Here is a 21,450-nt window from a genome sequence, read left to right on the forward strand (position 1 = left end):
AAGCATCACCTTGGCCGCCCAATTAATATTAAAGGTATCAATTTCACTTGAACCACATCTGCCTCTTATTCTTACTCCAAAGGTTTTGGTGTATTAATTAGCATTCAAAAAAGATAAATCTAAAAGACTGTGGGTTGCTTCATCCAGGTTTTTTTTTTCAAGCCATAACCCAGAGGTATTCAGCTGTCCACTTCTCCAGAACAACAGCAGGAAAGAGCTCCCCTGAGACCACACCACCAGACCATGAATACGTTTCTCATTTGTTCAGTCTTCAAACACATAATGCTTTCTTCTTGCTTATTAATCTAAGAGGCGTCTAAAATGAAAACATTCCGCCTTATCTCTGACAAGAGGAGCAAACAATACCTGTCACTGAAGAAGAAATGTCTGCCCCTGGGAATAATTAGGAGTGATGGAGGTTAGCTGGCAGACTCCACTGAGTGAATGCCTCGCATCTGTCTTTGCTCCCCTATTGGAAAGATATGAGCTGTGTCTCCCGCGCAAAGCAGGAAGGCTCATTTTTTTCCGCGTAAAATCTAATCAAGGAAAATTGAATTATTTGGAATATGAAGTCGTTAAATTAAAGATATGCAATATCGTTTGCTGTTGAGGCATGCTAAATAGTCTCGCGTTGAAGGGCATACAGTAAAAATACCTCAATCAGTGGGTACAGAGCAGCTTTGAAGAATTATGTCTGGCACACAGTGTGCAGTATGTGTAAGGTGACCAGAATTTTAAAGCAAAAAACGGGGACTTTAAAAAAAAATAGAAGAAGGACTATAATGTTACACTCAAGCGAGCACACAGAATGACGGCGCTCCTCAGCAGAGAATTACAAAACAGGCAGTAAGAACATACATAAGATGCCATTTTAAACCCAGTAGCTTGCCTGTGAATTAAATTGCTTTCTTGAAACAACTGCTAACTATCCCCGCTTTGTAAAACATTAAAAAAAAACTCCCCGTTTTTAGTCGACCCTCTCCAAAACCCCGGGACATGAGCTAAATTTCTCGAAATCTGCCTGCACAGCTGGCGAAAAACGGGGACCGCCCTGGCAAATCCGGGACGCTTGGTCGCCCTAAGTATGTAGAGGAAGCGGTAGTGGATCCACGGCCTTCATTGGATAAACCTCTAGGGGGCGTGGTCAAGTCAAGAAATTAGGGGTGGGAGGCGTAGGGGAAATTCGAGTATGCCATATTATTCTCCTAGAGAAAGACGATTGTTGGGGAAAACTATATATTTCCATATTTATGCACTACATAGATATCATACTTCGTTGTAGTTCTCACGCGCACTACCTCTAACCTACTGAACTATCTCACTTCTCCCTGTAACAAGCTTTTTGAATCTGCAGAGGCTTTCAACCTGACCTTTCCTGGACAAGCTCATTACCAGTTCAGAGCCTGCTTAGCGCCTTAGCTGCGGCCGGTATTTCGGCGCAGTGCTGGGCGTTCCAAAGAGTGGGCGGGGCCGCGTCGGCCATTGAACGTTCGCAGCACCAGCCAGGTAGTGCTCCAAACGTTCAGCAGCCGACGGCAGCACCTATGAGGTTAGAGGTCACTTTGCTTTTCCCGACTTCCACGTAAGTTTGCTCATCGGGCTGTTCGTTTCTGCCTACACTGCATGCCTGTATATTTCGCAAGGTGCCTGTCTTACATTTCTCTATGCCAAGGTTTGGCCCTGAGTCCTTTTCCGGCTCTGCTGAGGTTGTATTTCAGTATTGCATATTTGGCCCAAAGAGTAGTCACTAAGAGAAGAAGCAGATGGAGAGCATCCTTGTGCACACTGACTTCTGCCTTGCTGGTCAACAAGCATTGGTACGAGCAAATATTATTCATTGTGTTCCCAAGCAACTGCTGTATATTGTGTGTTTCTTTCATTGATCCAGGGAGGGCACAAAAGTATTTCCCTCACAACCATGCCCAACTGGGTACAGTATACCGATTTGTGGAGGATGCGCTGCAAAACCCTTCACAGCACAGAGCACAAAGCATATTTATTTAATTATTTTCAATGGTTGGATAAAGTTTGATTAGGCTATTTATAAACCATAAAACTGCTAAATATAGGGTGTTACAATTAATCAAAGATGAACTTGATCTGATAAGTAATTAAGCATACAGTTATTTCTAAAAATGAAAAGCGAGTATTTCTGGGCAAATAGTATCACGCGAAGATTGATTTATGGCAAAAAAAGGCAACTCTTTCTCAACATGAGGCAATTGATTAGTCTAAAGCTCTGTCTGTATCTATAAGTAAATTCCCAAACATGCTTGCTACAATCATATTATACAGAAGTCTCATTGTATTGTGCAAACGTGACATTATGTGTAGAGATGTTTTTAGGTCATGGGCAGAGTGGGCACTGGCAGAGTAGGCATTTTCCCAGTAACCCCACCTTTCAAGGGGCCACCTGAGAAAGTGAACTTTCTGTCTTTAAACTCTCTTTACTGTATTTCCCTGTCTAACCCGGTCTGCCTACCTTTATGTCTGACTCTTTCTCTCTACTCCGTGCCTTTTGAGGTCCTGAGTGAGACATATTTCATTGTTTTTGTGTGACTCTGTTAAAGTTGAACATATACATAAGTATTGTTTGGCATCATGCAGCATATTATGTGTCAGTGTTATTATGGTATAGGCATTTTTAACAGCTATCAATACTGTCATCGCAAAGTCGCAACTTTTTAGTAAAAGTTTAACCCCTGAATAGAGCGATTGTTGGCAAATGTTGAAAAGTTAACCCTGGCCCTGGTTCAGCCAGCCTGCAGAAGAAGCTGTGAACGTTTTGTTTAATAACTTTTGATCCATTTGAGCTAGAGCATGAACATTTTTTGTGAAATCTGTAAATGATGCTGCAAATGGTGGATTTAGTGTCCTTAGCATACCCGAGTGTGCTCTTAATGTAGCCACCTATGCACAGTGGGATAATGGCATCTATGGCAATGATGTCATTGTTTATGTAATTTTTGTCATTGGTGACATCATATATGATATTTTCTGTAATGTTATGATATTTCAATCTGTGATGTCATCCGTGCTGTCACATGAGAAGTGAAAAATAAGAAATTCGCTTAAAGTGATGAATGTATATAACATTTATATGACACCTAAAGTTGCTTCTCACTTGCAAATGGCAACAATTTAAACTTTTGTACACAGTAAATGCATGTGTAAACTTAAATACATTCCTGTGAGATGTATAACCTTACAATGTATTCACGTTGGCATTTCAGAGGATTATTTATTTAGCATTTGCGTTTAACACCTTAGGAGCGTCAAACGTTCAGCGCCCAGTGCTGAACGTTCGAATAACGGGTGCGGCCCCGTCGGCCAACGGACGTGCGCAGCACTGGCAAGGTAGTGCTTGCGACGACCGTTGGCCGACGGCAGCACTTAAAGGGTAAACATGCATGTCACAAAACATTGCTCACTGGAAGGTGGTTTCACCTGTCTTGTGTTTAAAATGCAAGTCCATTAGTCCTCGAGAGTAAAAAGCAAATATCCACACTTCACACATTTCAAGCTTATTTGGATACTGAGAACAAATAGTCTTTCCAAATGGTGCTTGTCTTAAATTTCCTCAGAGACCATAACACCTTCTTTCTAGTTCTTATGTATTTTTATGGTTCTGTAGCATTCAAACATTTTCAAAGCATTCGGCTGATCTCAACATTTTCTGAGGCTTCATCAGGATCTTTCCGAGGGCCTTCAATTTATGCGAAATGTTACCAAAGTAGAAGATCATTCTCACCCCGTGTGGTTTACATACACTGGCCTATTCTTGCACTCTATCAAGGCTATTCTTTGTGCACTATTCCGCTGTTTTTGTCTTTCCCAACTATCTTGCAAATGCAATCATACTTAAACCAAATAATAATATAAATTTACCTTAAAAAACAACTCTAACATATTGTAATTCCACAATAATGTATTTAAGTTTTCAAATTAATTTATTCTGTACAAAATATTGTCTTTGCCAGTTACAAATGAGAAGCAACATTTGCTTTGACACAAATGTTCCATTCATTTATACCTATGAGAGAATTTTTGTATCTATCAGTTTGAATTTTTCCATCTCTCCGTTGTTTTAAATGGCGCCCCCCATGCTGTGATATGTATATCTTAGATGAGCATAGAGCCTGGTGGCATCTGAGTTATGTTTACAAAGCTTACCATAACATGCAAATGCCATTGGTTTTTAGGTTTCAGACAACAGCAATAATATTACTTCAGTTTTTTATTAATGGGAATTGTATTAACTTTATTATCAGTAACATTATCTTCTTGTCTGTGTAAGGAATCATAGTTTTCCCTTAGCAAAGGTTTCCAAGGATTTTTTTTTAATTATATGGGCTCTGATGTACAAAGGGTGGGTCTTAGAGTAAAGTTTTTTTTCAACAACTGTATTTCGACCAACATCCGTTTTCTCCTTCCGCTAATGTACAAATAATTTGCAGCGCAAAACTATTTGCAAGGAGTCACAAAAATTCTTGTCTCATTCACATGCATGTGGTGAGATGTCTTCAGCAATTCATTGTGATTAGCTGCAAATATATATATAATATATATATAATCCACATTTGTAAAGCGCACAATCACCCGTAAGGGTCTCTAGGCGCTGCAGGCCATCGGAAAGATTAAGCAAGCTATTGCCCAGAGTCACATGGTGCTGGGCTAATCTGCCACCGGTGGCAGGGTTCGAACCGTGATCCCCAGATTCCGGAGTCAGTCGCCCTAGCCACGGTGCCACACCTCTTCCCGTATGCATTCAATGTATGCATGGAAGCCTGAGAGGGACATGCAATGTATGCATAGAGGCCTGAGAGGGACAGTAGAGCATCATCCCTGCATTTACATTTGCAGAATGCCAATCTTTAAAAAGAATTCCAGCCCCTGTCCCTTTTAGCTTGAATTGGTATGCCCAGACGGGAGTCCCATGCTTGCTTTGCCACTGGATTCAAGTTAGCCTGGCTGATGAGGAGTGATCCCTCGAAACCGGTCGCAGGATGCTTGTTTGTTTAAAAAGTGATTGCCCTTGAGCATACAATTCAGTCGTATGGGCCAGAATTAAAAATCATGAATTATGGACCCACAGTTTCTAAACTGCCCACTACAGCACGAATAGGGTGGTCATGACCCAGTTGTTGAGGCCCTAGGCTTCCATTCCCAGGGAAATGCTGCTTTGTTAGTGAATTGCTCATATTTAAAAAAAATAAAGCATTTAAATTGCTAATAGCACCGCAACCAGCATCAAGGAAGACTCCTTGTGAACACATTCCATCGCATTCCGCAACAGCCTGAAGCACGCTCTTAGAGCCTGCTTGCTTCTGAATAAACCCACTGCCACCATGAAGGTGCAAACCACTTATTGGTATGTCCTTAACATCCCATAGCCCAGCAACTTCATAGAAATAGAAGTGAAGCCCCCTGCAGGAGTGGAGCTCCACAATCCACTGGATGACTTTCAGTGAGGGTTCATTCCAGAGAGGGGATCAGAACCATCTATAGTCAATATCGGAGAGGAAGTCCTCATCATCGAAACTTCCTCCCATAGTTCAAGGTACAGCTCCCAGAAGCCTGCTCGCTTGGCTACATTCTCACGTCATCAGACTAGACATGAAATGTTATGTTATGTTATGTTATGTTATTAATGGGTCTTATATAGCGCAACGGCTACTCCAAAGGAGTGTCCCGGCGCTTTGTGCTCCAGACCCAGAAAAGAAGCTAACGAAGAACATAACAGCAAACAAAAAGACAGAGGAGAAAAAAACACAGAACTCTACCTAGCAAATAACCAAGTCTTCAGATCCTTCCTAAAGGCTAACAGATTGGATGTGGAATGTAGGGACAATGGTAGGGAGTTCCATAGCTGAGGGGCCAGGAATCTGAAAGATCGCCCTCCCAGACATGCCCTCTTTATACGGGGAACTGTAGCGAGAGCTAGAGACTCCGATCTTAAAGATCGAGTCGGCCGATAGAATTCCAGCCTCTTCTGAAGGTATTTTGCACCCGTGGCATGCAGTGCTTTGTGGGCTAATGTCAGGGCCTTGAACATTATCCTCTTCCGTATAGGGAGCCAGTGGAGGGATTGCAGCAAGTTTGAAACACTGGCTCGACGGTGCAGGCCGAAGATGGCTCGCGCCGCAGCATTCTGGGTCACCTGCATACGCTGTAAAAGGTATTCTGGGAGACCCAGATGTAGAATGTTGGCATAATCCAATCTGAATCCGATGAGAGCCTGCACAGTTATTCTCCGATGCCCCTCAGACAACAGAGGAAAAAACTTTTGGAGCATCCTGAGAATCCTAAAGCAAGTCCCAGTCAAGGTTGCTACCTGGGATTTGAGCGAAAGCCCGTTGTCAATTTTGATTCCCAGGTTCTTGGCCCATTTAGAAGACTGGGCTGGAGGGAACTTGTCAGCAGGCCACCAACCATGCCAATCCGGTTCCATCGGGCATCCAAAGAAAAGTATCTCGGATTTATCCGAGTTACACTTGAGGCTGTTTAGATGAAACCAATTAAAAACAACCCGAAGGCACTCACGGATACTTTTGCCATCGAATTCTTCTCTCTTGCAGCAGGTGAAAAGGAGCTGGGTGTCGTCAGCATAAGAGACGATCCGGGCCCCGTAGGACTCTACCAAATCCGCCAGAGGGGTCATGAGGATGTTAAATAAAGTAGGGCTCAAAACTGAGCCCTGAGGAACTCCGACTCCCAATGGCGGCATTTCGGCAGATCCAGGCGAGGCCCAGACCGTTTGTCGGCGGTTGGCTAAGAAGGAATGAAACCAATTGAGCACCGTCCCCCCTAGACCGATGTCATGTAGTCTAGTGCAATCTTGAAGACATGCACTCAGCTATATATGTTATGGGGCAGATTTACAAGCCCCCTGCGCCTCTTTTACGCCGCTGTTGCGTCACTTTTGTGACGCAGCGGCGGCGCAAAAGATGTGCCATGGTGCAGGGTATTTAAAACGTGACGCATCTCCCACATGCGTCACGTTGTATAGCCCTTCGCCAAAAGGAGGCGTTCCATCGCAGGGGTGGGGGGGGGGGGGCGTTCCGGCGCAGAACGCCTCCCAAAAGTGGCTGAGTGAAATCTACAAGATTTCACTCAGTCACTTTTGGGCTCATGATGCGTCAAAACCCTGCGCCTGCTTGAAGCAGGCGTAAGGATTGACGCAGCATTGTGGAGATAGGACCCCTCAGAGCATTGGCTGTAGCTGCATCGCGCTTGCGACGCAACTCCCGCAATGTGCCGCTTTTATGGCACAGATGCGTGACGCATCTTTGCCGTTTTTGCCGAATGGTGCCGATGGCATTGTAAATGCGGCGCATTCAGGGTGGCAGAGCAGCGGCGCACAATAACTGGCTCATCCCTGCTGATATGCAGGGATGCGTCAGTTATTGTAAATCTGCCCCTATGTTTGTATGCTGCTTATCAGCAAAGATCCTTAAATCACTCAAAAGGAGGCTGAGGGCTACAGGAGTGGTGGGAAAGAGGGACAAGAAAAGTTCAAGGATGGTACAAAATACCTGGCAAAGATGCAATGAGGCAAGGGGCCATGAGGATGTAGTGGTTTTCTCAAACCTAATATTAAAGCGAACAGATCATTGGAGTGTTTTAAGTACTCCGTCTGAGGCGCCTGACTGACTGATCGAAAATGAGGGAGCAGTGGCGAGGTATCTGAGAGGGGAAGGGGAAGGCAGGAGGAAACTAAAGAGGGAAGATGAAGAGGCTGGAGGGGTCAAAAGTGCCAATGAGAGGAATAAGGGGATGCCATGGAATTCCAAACCATGGCACAGTGTTAAAGAGACAGTATTGCACACCAAACAGGGACACTGCGAGTTAGGGGTCTGTCCACTTCTGCGTCCACTGGGTTGTCTGCCGGACTCCCCTTACCTGTGTGCATACAGGTCAAAGTCACAGTAGAGAGTGATTGCTGTTTAGCTCCTCAAACGGAGGCGCTAAGGCTTCTGGGAGGAAAGAAGTATGCAAGTGTACACCACTAAGATCACAAATGAAAAGGAACAACACACATTAATCTTGTTGCTGTGTGCATTAGCTATATTCCCTGCACCGAGTTTGACAAGCCAATAAACTGTATTTAATATTGATTTTTAGTTTAATAACCCTTTGCTAGGTAGTGTCAAAGAGGTATGCTCTGAGTAACTTCCGTATCCCGCCATGAACTCTGCAAAGCTGCTGCTGTTACAGGAAACGGCCTAATGGCGCTCTTTATTCCCCATAAATCGAGGCCTACACAAAGCTCACTCGAAGCCATGACCGCGGGCTCCCGGGCTGGAGATGTAAGTGATTTAAAAACACAAAGAAGGCCGGTGCCTCTCAGCTGGCCGTGGAAGGGCTTCGGTGGTTTTATTGTCCATCTGATAAATAAAGTCACCGCTGCTGCCCGTGTACTAATTAGCGTGAATTAAAGCTCTGCAGAGAAAGCCATTCAGCCGCGCTTAATGGTCTGACTTTACAGCGAACCCCATAAATAGCGGCGCCCGGGGGCCGAGCGTGGAGAGGAGGTGACTGCATCCTTTCATTAGCTACGTGTCTAACAGCATCACTTGGTCTGCGGCGGTTCTGCCAACCCTCATTTCTTAATTGTGTGTCAATCGCCAGGGATGTCTAAAGAATTTTGGGGTACCCCTTGTTTGGAACAGTTTTGAATTTATGATCCAATTTCAGCTCTTTCGTGCCCTCTTTGGCCAGGTCTCTGACAGTGCATAAGCACCCTGGTCCAAATTTAAAATGTGTTTACATCTAATATTTAGGGACAGTGATGTGTGTTTTCAATATTGTAACACAGCGTCAGCTCACAAATATTACTGCAAATAACCTCTGAGACGCCCTCCCATTTTGTGTATGAGAGGTCCTGTTTTCACCTAAAAGAAACTTTTTCATGGATGTTGCATAAAACATAAACACAACATTTCTCTGCAAAATGTCTGTAATAGAGGCTCACACATCCCCCATAGTAAAATTAAATTAAAGGAGAATGGTATTCAAAACGATCTGTTTAAAATGATTTACGATCATCAGGGCAAGACTCTACAGAACTGGCTCGATCAGGGGCCCAGAGCCAATTTAACCCATGCCTTAAAAAGTCTCTCGCCCATAATTCTGTCTCCACTTCTACTTTTCTCTTCTTTCCTTTGCCTGTCTTTATTTGCCTAGAAGTTGGATCAGAACCTGCCACCCACAGATGATGATCTCAATAATCCCATCAAAAGTTTCAAAAAGACTAACTCTGCTCACTATAAAAATAGGCCTAAACGCAATGTAAATTACGCCGGCGTAATTTCTGTAATTTCAAAATATTCCTGTTAAGCTTGATACACAAAATTCATGAAATTATGCCATTATGCTGCGTTGCGTAATTATGCACCATTTGGGATAAAAATGTACAGGAAATGGCACGAGCCGTGGTAATTTGCGGTGAAAATGTACCACACATGCGCAAGAACAACAGAACACGAATGGCTGTTGTTCATGGCGCTCAAGCAACCCATGGGCTGGAAGCAGTGGTTGAAGTGTGTAGGAACATCTTTTTCTTTCAAAATCAGTTACCACACCCCAATTGTGAGCTTCAGTAAATCATCAATGGATAGCAAGCACAGATATAGTCAAAAAGCATCAATACGACTTTTCCAAATCACAAATAGGTGAGTGATACCCCTCTCTGACTCCCTCCTATTTGTGAATTCAGCAAGCATTGCAAATGCCCTTTTAAGAGTCAGAGACAATTTTCCAATTTGTAAACTGAATTTTACAAACAAGCATTTGCAATGCAATAGGTCTCGCATTAGGAAAGTTTGAGCTATTGGTCTTGTAAATGACAATTTTTTTATTTATGTGTTGTTTTTGAAAACAGCTAAATTAATAGCTTTGTCATTTACAATGCCAATAGTTATAACTTTCGCAAATGTGACACCTATAGCATTTGTAATGCAACATGTTTTGTATTTACGTGACTTAGATGTATTGATATTACAAATAACAATGGATTTTAATTTTTTAAAATAATTAATACTTAAATATTTTATTTAATTTATAATGGAAATAGCTTAAACTTCTGTAAATAACTTTTGCGAAGATTATGTTCAGTGTATTTTATTGTGACGAAAATCCAAGAACAGAAGTGAAATATTAACATCTTTTTGTGACATTTGTAATAAAGCTGGAAACATTGAGAGAACATATTTGAACCAGTGATGCTGTGGTGGTGCTGAGTGGTGCTGTGGTTGCACTGAGTGATGCTTTGGTTGCGCTAAGTGATGCTGTGGTTGCGCTGAGTGGTGCTGTGGTTGCGCTGAGTGGTGCTGTGGTTGCGCTGAGTGGTGCTGTGGTGGTGCTGTGGTGGTGCTGAGTGGTGCTGTGGTGGTGCTGTGGTAGTGCTGAGTGATAATGTGGTGGTGCTGAGAGGTGCTGTGGTGGTGCTGAGTGATGCTGTGGTTGAGCTGAGTGATGCTGTGGTTGAGCTGAGTGATGCTGTGGTTGCGCTGAGTGGTGCTGTGGTGGTGCTGAGTGGTGCTGTGGTTGCGCTGAGTGGTGCTGTGGTGGTGCTGAGTGGTGCTGTGGTGATGCTGAGTGGTGCTGAGTGATGCTGTGGTGGTGCTGAGTGATGCTGTGGTTGTGCTGAGTGGTGCTGTGGTGGTGCTGTTGTGGTGCTGTAGTGGTGCTGAGTGATAATTTGGTGGTGCTGAGTGATAATGTAGTGGTGCTGAGTGATAATGTGGTGGTGCTGAGTGGTAATGTGGTGGTGCTGAGTGGTGCTGTGGTGGTGCTGAGTGGTGCTGTGGTGGTGCTGTAGTGGTGCTGAGTGATGCTGTGGTGGTGTCGAGTGGTGCTCTGGTGGAGACGAGTGGTGCTGTGGTGGTGCTGAATGATAATGTGGTGGTGCTGAGTAGTGCTGTGGTGGTGCTGAGTGGTGCTTCTGAGTGATGTGGTGGTGCTGAGTGATGCTGTGGTGGTGCTGGGTGGTGCTGTGGTGGTGCTGAGTGGTGCTGTTGTGGTTCAGAATGATAATGTGGTGGTCCTGAGTGATAATGTGGTGGTGCTGAATGGTGCTGTGGTGGTGCTGAGTGATAATGTGGTGGTGCTGAGGGATAATGTGGTGGTGCTGAATGATAATGTGGTTGTGCTGAGTGATAATGTGGTGGTGCTGAGTGGTGCTTTGGTGGTGCTGAGTGGTGCTGTGGTGGTGCTGGGTGGTGCTGTGTGGTGCTGTGGTGGTGCTGAATGATAATGTGGTGGTGCTGAGTGATAACGTGGTGCTGAGTGATAATGTGGTGCTGAGTGATAATGTGGTGGTGCTGAGTGATAATGTGGTGGTGCTGAGTGATAATGTGGTGGTGCTGAGTGATGCTGGGGTAGCGCTGAGTGATGATGTGGTGGTGCAGAGGGCAGAAAGGCACAAAAAACGAGTCTAACAGAGGGCAGAAGGGCACAAAAATCGAGTCTAACAGGGGGCAGAAAGGCACAAACAAGGATGTGGAAGAGGGAAAACAGAGAGAAAAGAAGAACAGAGAAAGAGAAGAGAACGAATAAATGGGAAAAGAAAAGTCACATAGTCAAGTTAAATGTAGTATTGTGGCATATATATACAGACTTATTCTGGATTAAATTCAAACGGAAAAGAAGAACTAGATGGTCTAACTACTTAAGATCCAGAGTAAAAATGTATGCACACCGTCTCCTGCGAGGATTTAAAAAAACAAACAAAAAAAAGTGTTCGTTTTTTAGGTGTGCGAGCGTGAAAAACATCTGTAAGGAAGTATGATCGGAAGTTATTATTATTTTTGTCCGTGTGCTGTACTGGCACATATCGGGTGAATTCCGACCCTGCCCAGTCTTCTACAAATCCGGTCTGCAAAATAAACCAGCAGGTAAAGAACAACAAGGGTGGAAGGGTGGCGAGGCGCATGGGGAGCAGCAGCCTGTAATGTGGAGGCCAGCCATGCAGTGAATAATTAGGGGAGGAGAAATACCGGCCTGAGGCCGAGCGCAAAGCAACAGATGGCATTTCTCCTCCCCTAATTATTCACTGCATGGCCGGCCAGCACATCAAAGGCTGCTGCTCCCCATGCGGCTCGGGCGGATCGCGGGGCGTTCACAAGACCTCATCGAGGTCTCGTGAACTTCTGGAAATCTGTGTGTGGTTTCTATTCCTAAATATCGTACACCCGACCGACATTACGAGGAGTGTTTATTAAGTTTTCATTTCTCTGTAAAACATACAGATAAAGCCGACTTCAGAGAGGATCGTATTCTTGCTAGGTGTGTGTGCTATTACAAGCTTTCCCTTCTCACACCCGGGAACCGCTGTATGGGAGCAAATTAGACACACAAAGAATTCCAAAGTAAATAAACAGATAACTTCAAATAACGATATTACCAACAACAAACAAGATTAATAGTGAATAGGAAAACCGCATTCAGAGAGCTGCTGCACTGTGCGTGAGGCATTCACCGATGCGATCAAGCATGATTACTGTATAGTTCACCCTCTCAAGCTACCATGTCTTTAGATCAGAACCGTTTGTAGTGAGATGTGCAACAGCTGCTGTCTGCTTGCAAAGTGCTAAGAAAGAATCCAATGTACAAGATGTCGCCCTAGAAAAAGTATTTCCGTCTCAGACTTTAGAAATCAAGTTTAGCTGCTGCACTGTGCGTGAGGCATTCACCGATGTGATCAAGCATGATTACTGTATAGTTCACCCTCTCAAGCTACCATGTCTTTAGATCAGAACCGTTTGTAGCGCGATGTGCGACAGCTGCTGTCTGCTTGCAAAGTGCTAAGAAAGAATCCAATGTACAAGATGTCGCCCTAGAATAGGTATTTCGGTCTCAGACTTCAGAAATCAAGTTTCTAAATACACCATGCTATAGGAAATGAGACAACACCTTTCCTTTGAACGGCTGGGCACAAAACTGTTATCACGATAAGCGAGGAGGGGGAGGGGTTGACTTCCTGCTATTCACACTGTGGATGTTGTCTAATGACATTTACAACACACTGTAGGGAAAAGCATAATAGAAATATTTTATAAAAATAAAAAAACAATCATTGGACTTAAGTTATTTTGAGAGCTGACCACAACAATACTGCAATGCAGATCAAACCGCAAACAGGTGGATGAAAGAGTGCAAATATAGACACACTCATGTTGTGTGCGGGCTGCTGCTATCAGCTCTTGAGGGCTTTTAAATGTGTGTCTTGGCTCTGCGAGGCATCTAAAGCCTGTAGCGCACCCCCGTGAGTGGCACATCGGGGATGAATACATTACAGACTGTGTTTAAAACACGAGTATTACTCAGAGCAAACAGAGGCCGGGAGCGAGCCAGCGCTAATTTGAGAAGCAAACAGGGGCCGGGAGCGAGCCAGCGCTAATTCGAGATAAGATAAACCAGTTTGTGGTTGGTGACAAAATGTAAGAAACTATTAATTTGGCTTGGTGTTTAAGTTCACAGTTTTTTGTTCAATTGTGTGAAAATGCTTCACTGAGCACGAACATTAAAACAAGAAAGAACGTAACAACCAAATCTATGGGCTTATAAAAAGACGTGGCGTTTGTGCGTCTTAAAGTGTGTTTAAGTTCACATTTTTTGTTCAATTGTGTGAAAATGCTTCACTGAGCACGAACATTAAAACAAGAAAGAACGTAACAACCAAATCTATGGGCTTATAAAAAGACCTGCCGTTTGTGTGTCTTAAAGTGAAAGAGTGAAGCAGGGGGCGGGAGCGGATCTCTTTGAAGTAGCTCACGGCCTCGAGGCCGTGAAAGTTAAAGCAATTAGGGGGGAGGTGGGAGGGAGGCTGATAGGCAGAAGGCTCGGACAAGCTCGTGCACGAGAGCACATGCACTCGTAGAAATCCGCTTTGGGAGAGCTTAGTTTAACTTCTTGGTTTCACTGCTTTAGACTCGTCCTATTCATTCCTGCGGAATGGAATAGGCCGAGACCTAAAAAGTCCCTTTGCGGTCACAAATCTGATGACTGCAAAGGGGTTTTGTACAACAGGTCCAACACTCTGTAGCGTAGGAGTAGTTTCTTTACATAGTAGAGTATGGAAACTCGCCTTCATATGAGCTTGTGATATGATACTTATGAAAGGAACTCAAAATCCTTCTTTTCGAAAGACACTAGCTAAGATCATTATCACCCACATAGTTAAAAACCTGTCTATTTTCACCTTATATTTGTTTGGCTTATATGTTTGTTTCTTGGTGATTGTTTTAACCTGTTCTCTTGTAAAGCATTCTTACGCCCTTGGAAGATACGTGTGCTATACAAAACCACAAATACATAAATAAATAAAAGCTCCTCCTCTTTTTTTTAATCCTGTGAAATGAACAATACGCTACTTGACGGTTGGGCGTTAGAGGCTTGTTCTTTGTTCAGTGCCACAGTGCGACATCCCTGAGTGAGATGTGTTCTCTACCTGCTACTCTGAGGGCCCGATTCACAAAGAGCGTCCGCACTCATGGCGGAGGCCCCGCAGTTGTGTTTGGGGGCCGCACTCGTGCCAGGGGTCGAAACATCGACTAACTAGAATATTTGAACTGGCAAACATAATTCATAACATAAAACATAAGTCATAAAAACATAACATAAGTTATAAAACATTAGTTATAAAACATAAGTCTTAATGAACTATGCAAACATCCTTGAATATGAATTATGCAATTGTCAGCCATGTGTCTATTATCCTTCTATGAGGTGTTTGGTTCACCTATTCTCACTTTGATCACAACTAACATGCACCATGTTATCACATTTTACTTTTGCTTTTTGGAGTACCGTCATTAAATGTGGTTGGCATTTGAAAAAAAAATCATTCTAACTATATGTTATAAAGTTTGGACTCTGTGCTTATCTTGCTACTGTAATAAATGCCTGGAGAGGATTTATTCCAGACTCTCTAAAATCCTACATATGATATGTTTTGACTAAGTCAGTAAGAACCATTGTTGTTTATATTGATAGTTTAACCCATGTTCTGAGGAGTGCAAGGTAGTCTCGTTGTCTTCCACTGAGGCATCCTTGCCTGTGTATGCTTCAGTATTGCCAGCACGTCCCTAATCAACAGAACTATCTTCACTTGCATGTGGCTATGCCCCCCTACCCCCCATCAATAATTGCATTACATTTAAAGGCTCCCTTGCCTGAATGTCTTGAATTCTATATTACAGACAAGACCTTGGCTCCTTCTATTCAAATCTATTCCCTCTGACTAGCAAATTGAATGTAATTGGCACCTGTGCAGGGGTCATAGTTTTATTACTTTACTGTCAGGCATCAAAAAGAGTTTTGCACAAGGACTGAACTGCTTATGTAATAGGAAATTGAGCGCAATTGGAGGGTATGTGCAAAAAGCACTTCCCCTCTGTTTGTGAGCTGCAAATCTATATATCCACGGTTTGCAACCACAAATGCAGTCACAACTCACTAAAAGGTTAGAGACGGCATCCGTAGTGTGGTAACCAGTTGGCAAAGTCAAAGCCTTCCCTATGGGATAGCTTCCGCACAGTCAAAGCCTTCCCTATGGGATATCTTCCACAAAGTAAAAGCCTTCCCTATGGAATAGCTTCCGCAAAGTCAAAGCCTTCCCTATGGGATAGCTTCCGCAAAGTCAAAGCCTTCCCTATGGAATAGCTTCCGCAAAGTCAAAGCCTTTCCTACGGGATAGCTTCCACAAAGTCAAAGCCTTCCCCATGGGATAGCTTCCACAAAGTCAAAGCCTTCCCCCATGGGATAGCTTCCGCAAAGTCAAAGCCTTCCCCATGGGATAGCTTCCACAAAGTCAAAGCCTTCCCCATGGGATAGCTTCCGCAAAGTCAAAGCCTTCCCCCAGGGGATAGCTTCCGCAAAGTCAAAGCCTTCCCTATGGGATAGCTTCCGCAAAGTCAAAGCCTTCCCCCATGGGATAGCTTCCGCAAAGTCAAAGCGTTCCCCCATGGGATACCTTCCGCAAAGTCAAAGCCTTCCCCCATGGGATAGCTTCCACAAAGTCAAAGCCTTCCCCCATGGGATAGCTTCCGCAAAGTCAAAGCCTTCCCCCATGGGATAGCTTCCGCAAAGTCAAAGCCTTCCCCCATGGGATAGCTTCCGCAAAGTCAAAGCCTTCCCCCATGGGATAGCTTCCGCAAAGTCAAAGCCTTCCCTATGGGATAGCTTCTGCAAAGTCAAAGCCTTCCCTATGGGATAGCTTCCGCAAAGTCAAAGCCTTCCCCCATGGGATAGCTTCCGCAAAGTCAAAGCCTTCCCCCATGGGATAGCTTCCACAAAGTCAAAGCCTTCCCCCATGGGATAGCTTCCGCAAAGTCAAAGCCTTCCCCCATCGGATAGCTTCCGCAAAGTCAAAGCCTTCCCTATGGGATAGCTTCCACAAAGTCAAAGCCTTCCCCATGGGATAGCTTCCACAAAGTCAAAGCCTTCCCCATGGGATAGCTTCCGCAAAGTCAAAGCCTTCCCCCATGGGATAGCTTCCGCATAGTCAAAGCCTTCCCCCAATGGGATAGCTTCCGCAAAGTCAAAGCCTTCCCTATGGGATAGCTTCCGCAAAGTCAAAGCCTTCCCTATGGGATCGCTCCCGCATCTGAAAGATCATCCCGCTGTTTGTTACAGTCAGTTCTTTGGGCCGGATTTGGAGCTTGGTGGATGCAGCGGTCGAAGTGCAAAAAGAAAAGTATGGGAACTGTGAGCAAGGGGCGTAACGCAGGCCCCTGCAGCCCCCTACAGTGAGGGGGGCTCTGAGCTGCAGGGGAGCCTCTCAGCACAGTACTCTGGCCTGGGAGCTCCGGATTAAATCCGGACCCCCGTTGTACCTGGCAGGGGGGGGTACCCTCATCTTTCGTTACGCCACTGCTGTGAGCCTGACTAGAATGGGGGAGCAGTCAGAGTGTGTGCGTCGGGGTCAGCGATGTGGATAAAAAGAACAAAATATTCTGAAAGTATTTTGTTGGCCTTTCACCTACAGGTAACTGCATATAAAATATAATGCACACACCCTAAATGAAAAAAGGCAACTCAAATGTATCTGTGGTAAATGCGCTTTTCTGTTAGGACAGTTTGGTTCGGAAATACAGTCACTTCAGATGTCTATGGGCGTAAACAGACGGTTACTAATTTGAATGCTAGTCGGTGCCCTGAGGAAATAGTGACGTATGTTTATAGTGCTAAGAGGTCCAAGCCTGTGACAGAAAGCACTGTGAATGAGTAAGTGATTAGTTTAATACATGTATTACTCACTGTATAAGATAGGGTGCACATGATGTAAACAAAATGTGCAAAAAGATTTTGTTTGACTGTTTCAGTCCTTTCAAAAGTCGTGTCTTTAGTAATGCGCTGATCGTACCTGCTGCAAACCTTTTCTATAGCGTTCCATTAAAAGGACAAATTGCAGATTCTATAAAATAAAGCCCATACTGGCTCCCAAGCAGCCTTTGGATCAGTCGATTAACCAGTTGTTCACATTAGATTTCTTTCAGGTAGCAGGCACCCTGGAGAGAAGGCGTGTTTCTTCATTGGCTGCCGGTCCCTTCTCTACCTACACAGTAGAGGAGTCTGCATTTCTTCCTTTTCAACTAGAGGTCACGTGACCGTTCAGGAACACTTGTTTTTTAAAGAATTAATATGGCAAGTGTTTTTATCACCTTAATGAAGCTTGGGAATATCCACTTGGGAATATCGTTCCCCTTTCCACTTTGACCTCTGGGCGGATGGGTTACTCCATCACAAACATGACAGAGATCCTGTCTCATTACTAGTTACAAAGGCTTGGATGCTCTTGTAATAAGGCTGAAAGGATACCCGTCACAGTAACCCACCACCAAAATTAAAATCAAACCCTTTAACTTCTTTTTGCATTCTATACAGAAAGCAAATATTTTTTGCTACTTTTCCCCAGCATTGGCAACATTGATGGGCAGGCTTTCATATGCTAAACAGCATTTGCGCATGCTAACTGCATTTGTTAATGCCTTTGTTTACATGCATACAGACTTGTTTTCTTTGCCAAAGCTTGTTTGGTAAAAGCTACTCCTTTGCCTTTAAGCAATACTCGCTCCTCAAATAAATATTAGTATATAATTAATGTGAAGGCAAGAATGAAGGTTTGGTAGGCTTCCAGCCCTGGTTTGTAGGCGTTAGCACAGGGTTGAAAAATGTCCCTTGCCTCGGAACTATAAATAAGGTTCAATGTTCTGCAAATCTCACCGGACTGTATATCTTGCTAGTGCCTGACTGGAAAATCATTAGCATGTAAAATGCGCCACAATCCAAACCAGATTGTGAAAACCACACCTACTGGTTTGAAAACAGGGGGCCTCATTACAAACTTTTGACGCAATGCAGTGCAAAAGAAAAAAGCAGGAATACACTATATCCACAAGATACGGGGCATTCCTGTCATTCTCCCCTGCACCGGTGCACAAACAGCAGCTGTGTGCCAACACAGAGACCCTTGAGGGATATTGCAAGGGGTGCTTGCCTTGCTGGGATGATTGTTTTTGAGCAGGAAGGGACACCTTCCTGCACACAAAAAAAATAATTGATGGCATGTTCCTCTTTCCAGCAGCAGGCATAGAAAGAGGAACCAACAATGCGAAATAAAAGTATTTCTCCTCGTTGCGCCACTCCTACACCTCTTACGCCTCCCCTGGGGAGGTGTAGGATTCTGATGCATTTCGAGGGTTATGATTCCTCGTAAATCTGGGAATGCTTCAGATTCCATCAGTGTTGCATTGTAACCCCCACAGCACCATCCATTGAACACCCCTTTCACACAGTGTTCTACGTCAAACAGTGCACACATTTACAAGGCCATGAAAAGCCAAATGTCGCTTTATGTGGGCTCGTAAGTATACTGTGGGACAGTGCGCCAATGGCGCATCAAAAAAGTGACGCTCCGGTTGGTGCAAAAGTGCTGCTAGGGGCCTCGTAAATCAGGCCCAAGGTTTGAGAGAGCAGACGCTTTGAGCCATTCATCACATGTGAAAAGTGGAGCAAACACCATTTGCATTGTCCTTGTTACACAGCCAGTATGTCTAGTGCAACATCTACTTTCTATGTTTTTTTTCAGCAAATCAAAACTTTCATTAAGGATAAGTTGAGAGCGAAACACATTAGCTCTAATTACTATCACAAAAACTGAGAAAAAATGGGTGAGACAGATTTGCCCAATTTTGGCACGTTGCAAAATTAAAATTTGGGTAAAATGTAACAACTCTATTTTGCAACATGTATTTCACTTAAATAATAAAGAATTGGGTATGATTTGCTACAAACTAAAGTTTTGCACCACATGCTAAACATCGGGAAACATTAACTTTACTCCATTTCAACCTCAGCTAACTACTTCATAAAAATATGACAGCAAAAGTTATTTGATCTATTCTTTAAAAACTAACATCAAAATAGCTTTGCTAAACATTTGCTAAATTGCGAACTATTCCACTATATATGTCCAGTATCCTTATCACCTGAGGTATTGCAGAAGGGTAAAAAGTGAAGCATATAAGTCTTGCGTCAATTTGGCTGGTTACATATTAGGGAAAGTAGCTAAACAATTTCCACCAAACTAAAGTTTTAAAACATTTCAGAAACATTTACATACTGATTTCATAGTAATATTGTTTTGTTTCAATGCTAAGAAATAGAACAAACCAACGTTTCTAATTTAAAACGTGAAAGGGCGGCTAGCTCTCTAGCAAAATCAGTTGGATTATTTAATTATTTCATAAGTAGCAAAAATAAAAAATAAACTAGATATTTAAATGTTTAAACAAAAACGGTAATGGACCAGAACTTCTTAACTAAACACAGTGTTACATATCTAAAATGATTTCAAGTAATAGATTACCATTTCTTCTTATCTGACCCAATGGTTCCCAATCGGATCTTTTCTTTTTAGCATTGATACAAACATTCAAATGCATTGTGAATTGAAGCACATGTTTGATCCATTCTCAGTTACACAATCATCAAAAATGCTACAAAATAGTTTTGAAAAAAATCCCCTGATATCTCTGTCATTTGGAAACGTTGAAAACATATATGCTATTGTATTAAGTAGGCAAGGCAAAAATATTGAATCATATGTTCCTCTTATTTGTTGCCCTGGCACCAATCTCCTATGCTGTATGGCCATTGGCACCATAGTATATAACTACTGCACTTGGGCAAACACGTGCAAAACATTTTGCTGCTTTTACATCACTGAATAGCCGAAACGTGTTGTATCGTCAGACCATATTAGACGTAGATTTTCCACATGGATTTTTCTGTAACAAGTTGTTTTTATTTGTTGTCTTTTTTTTATTTATTTAGCCATTTTTCTTATGAATGCATGTGACCTTTTGGGAACTTCAGAAGATCTGAGCTTTGCTTGACCTGAAGAAAGCTATGTAGGGAGCGAAAGAGTCCTTTCCGCCAGAGTGGCGGCCACAGCTGATGTTCTGCGGCTGAAGCTACTGAGCTCCTGAAAGGTCTCTTTAGAAGCCCATCTCAATAGGTTTGTTCTCAAGAGTTTCCTGAAGCACCTGTGATTGGGTTGGGATCTCGGCTGAGTGCATTCCATAGTCTCTGGCTTTGCACTCCCAGTGATCTGTCTCCGCTTTTATCCACTTTATCGACCATAACTGATTGAGGTTAGCAGCCAGTAATGGAAGTTTTCTGGCCGGGGTCTGGCGTCGGGTTCGGTTTTGCACGGTTTTAGGGCTTTTTTTTGCAGAAGGCTTTTTGGATGGTGCGGAGGCACTTGATTTCGATGCTGGCTCTTTTTTGAATTTGAAAAGTCTAGCAGGGGTAGTTTTCCTACATCCCTTTTTTGCACACCAGCATGGATGGTGGAAATCCGATTGCGCCAAATTGTTTACATGGCAGAAAAATTAGTTCGGTGTAATAAGGCTCAAGTCACACAATTGTCAAAAGGAGTTTAATCCCAGTTTGCACGCTGGACCATACTGTGTGATCCTGGGCAAGTTGCAAGCCTTTCTTCTGTTTCCCCCCAGTCAAAATACGGAGTATAAGGAATGGCATATATAGCAGTTTCATAAACTATAGATAAAGGTACTTTATTAATTTACATAAATCTATTACAGTGTCCGAATACATGAGGTGCTTACCCGTAGCGCCATCGTGCCGGTGAGCGCTCACCCTGTCTGATCCGTGCACGGACTGTAATGTACATGCTTGATATAGCGCCTGGAGGTGGGCGGGGATACTGTACAGCACACGCAGGGGGGGAAACACCAGTCTATGAAAGGGGGTTTGCTTGGTAACTCCCAAATTTTCGAATGGGAGTGAGGGAGGGTGCACAGCTGTGAGGCACGGGGAAGGAACAGTGTTTGAATAACATTTGCGTCTGCTCGCGCCTCTGTAAAGCCCGTGCGTTTCCACTTCTGAGAATAATAAACGTTCACATAATGAGGGGATTAC

The 21,450-nt window shown here is 43.6% G+C and overlaps 1 protein-coding gene across 1 annotated transcript in view; it reads right to left on the minus strand.

Moving 5' to 3' along the window:
* Window positions 1-21,275, minus strand: part of GRIFIN (galectin-related inter-fiber protein) — a 49,104-nt gene extending 27,829 nt beyond the window's left edge. The window contains exon 1 of the mRNA XM_086942391.1: window positions 21,138-21,275. Within this exon, the coding sequence (XP_086798517.1) occupies window positions 21,138-21,149 (12 nt within the window). The 5' untranslated portion in view covers window positions 21,150-21,275. The remainder of the gene's footprint in view (window positions 1-21,137) is intronic.
* Window positions 21,276-21,450: the final 175 nt, after the last annotated feature.

The sequence above is a fragment of the Lissotriton vulgaris genome, chromosome 10, assembly GCF_964263255.1.
Source record: "Lissotriton vulgaris chromosome 10, aLisVul1.2, whole genome shotgun sequence".
Lineage (NCBI taxonomy): Eukaryota > Metazoa > Chordata > Amphibia > Caudata > Salamandridae > Lissotriton > Lissotriton vulgaris.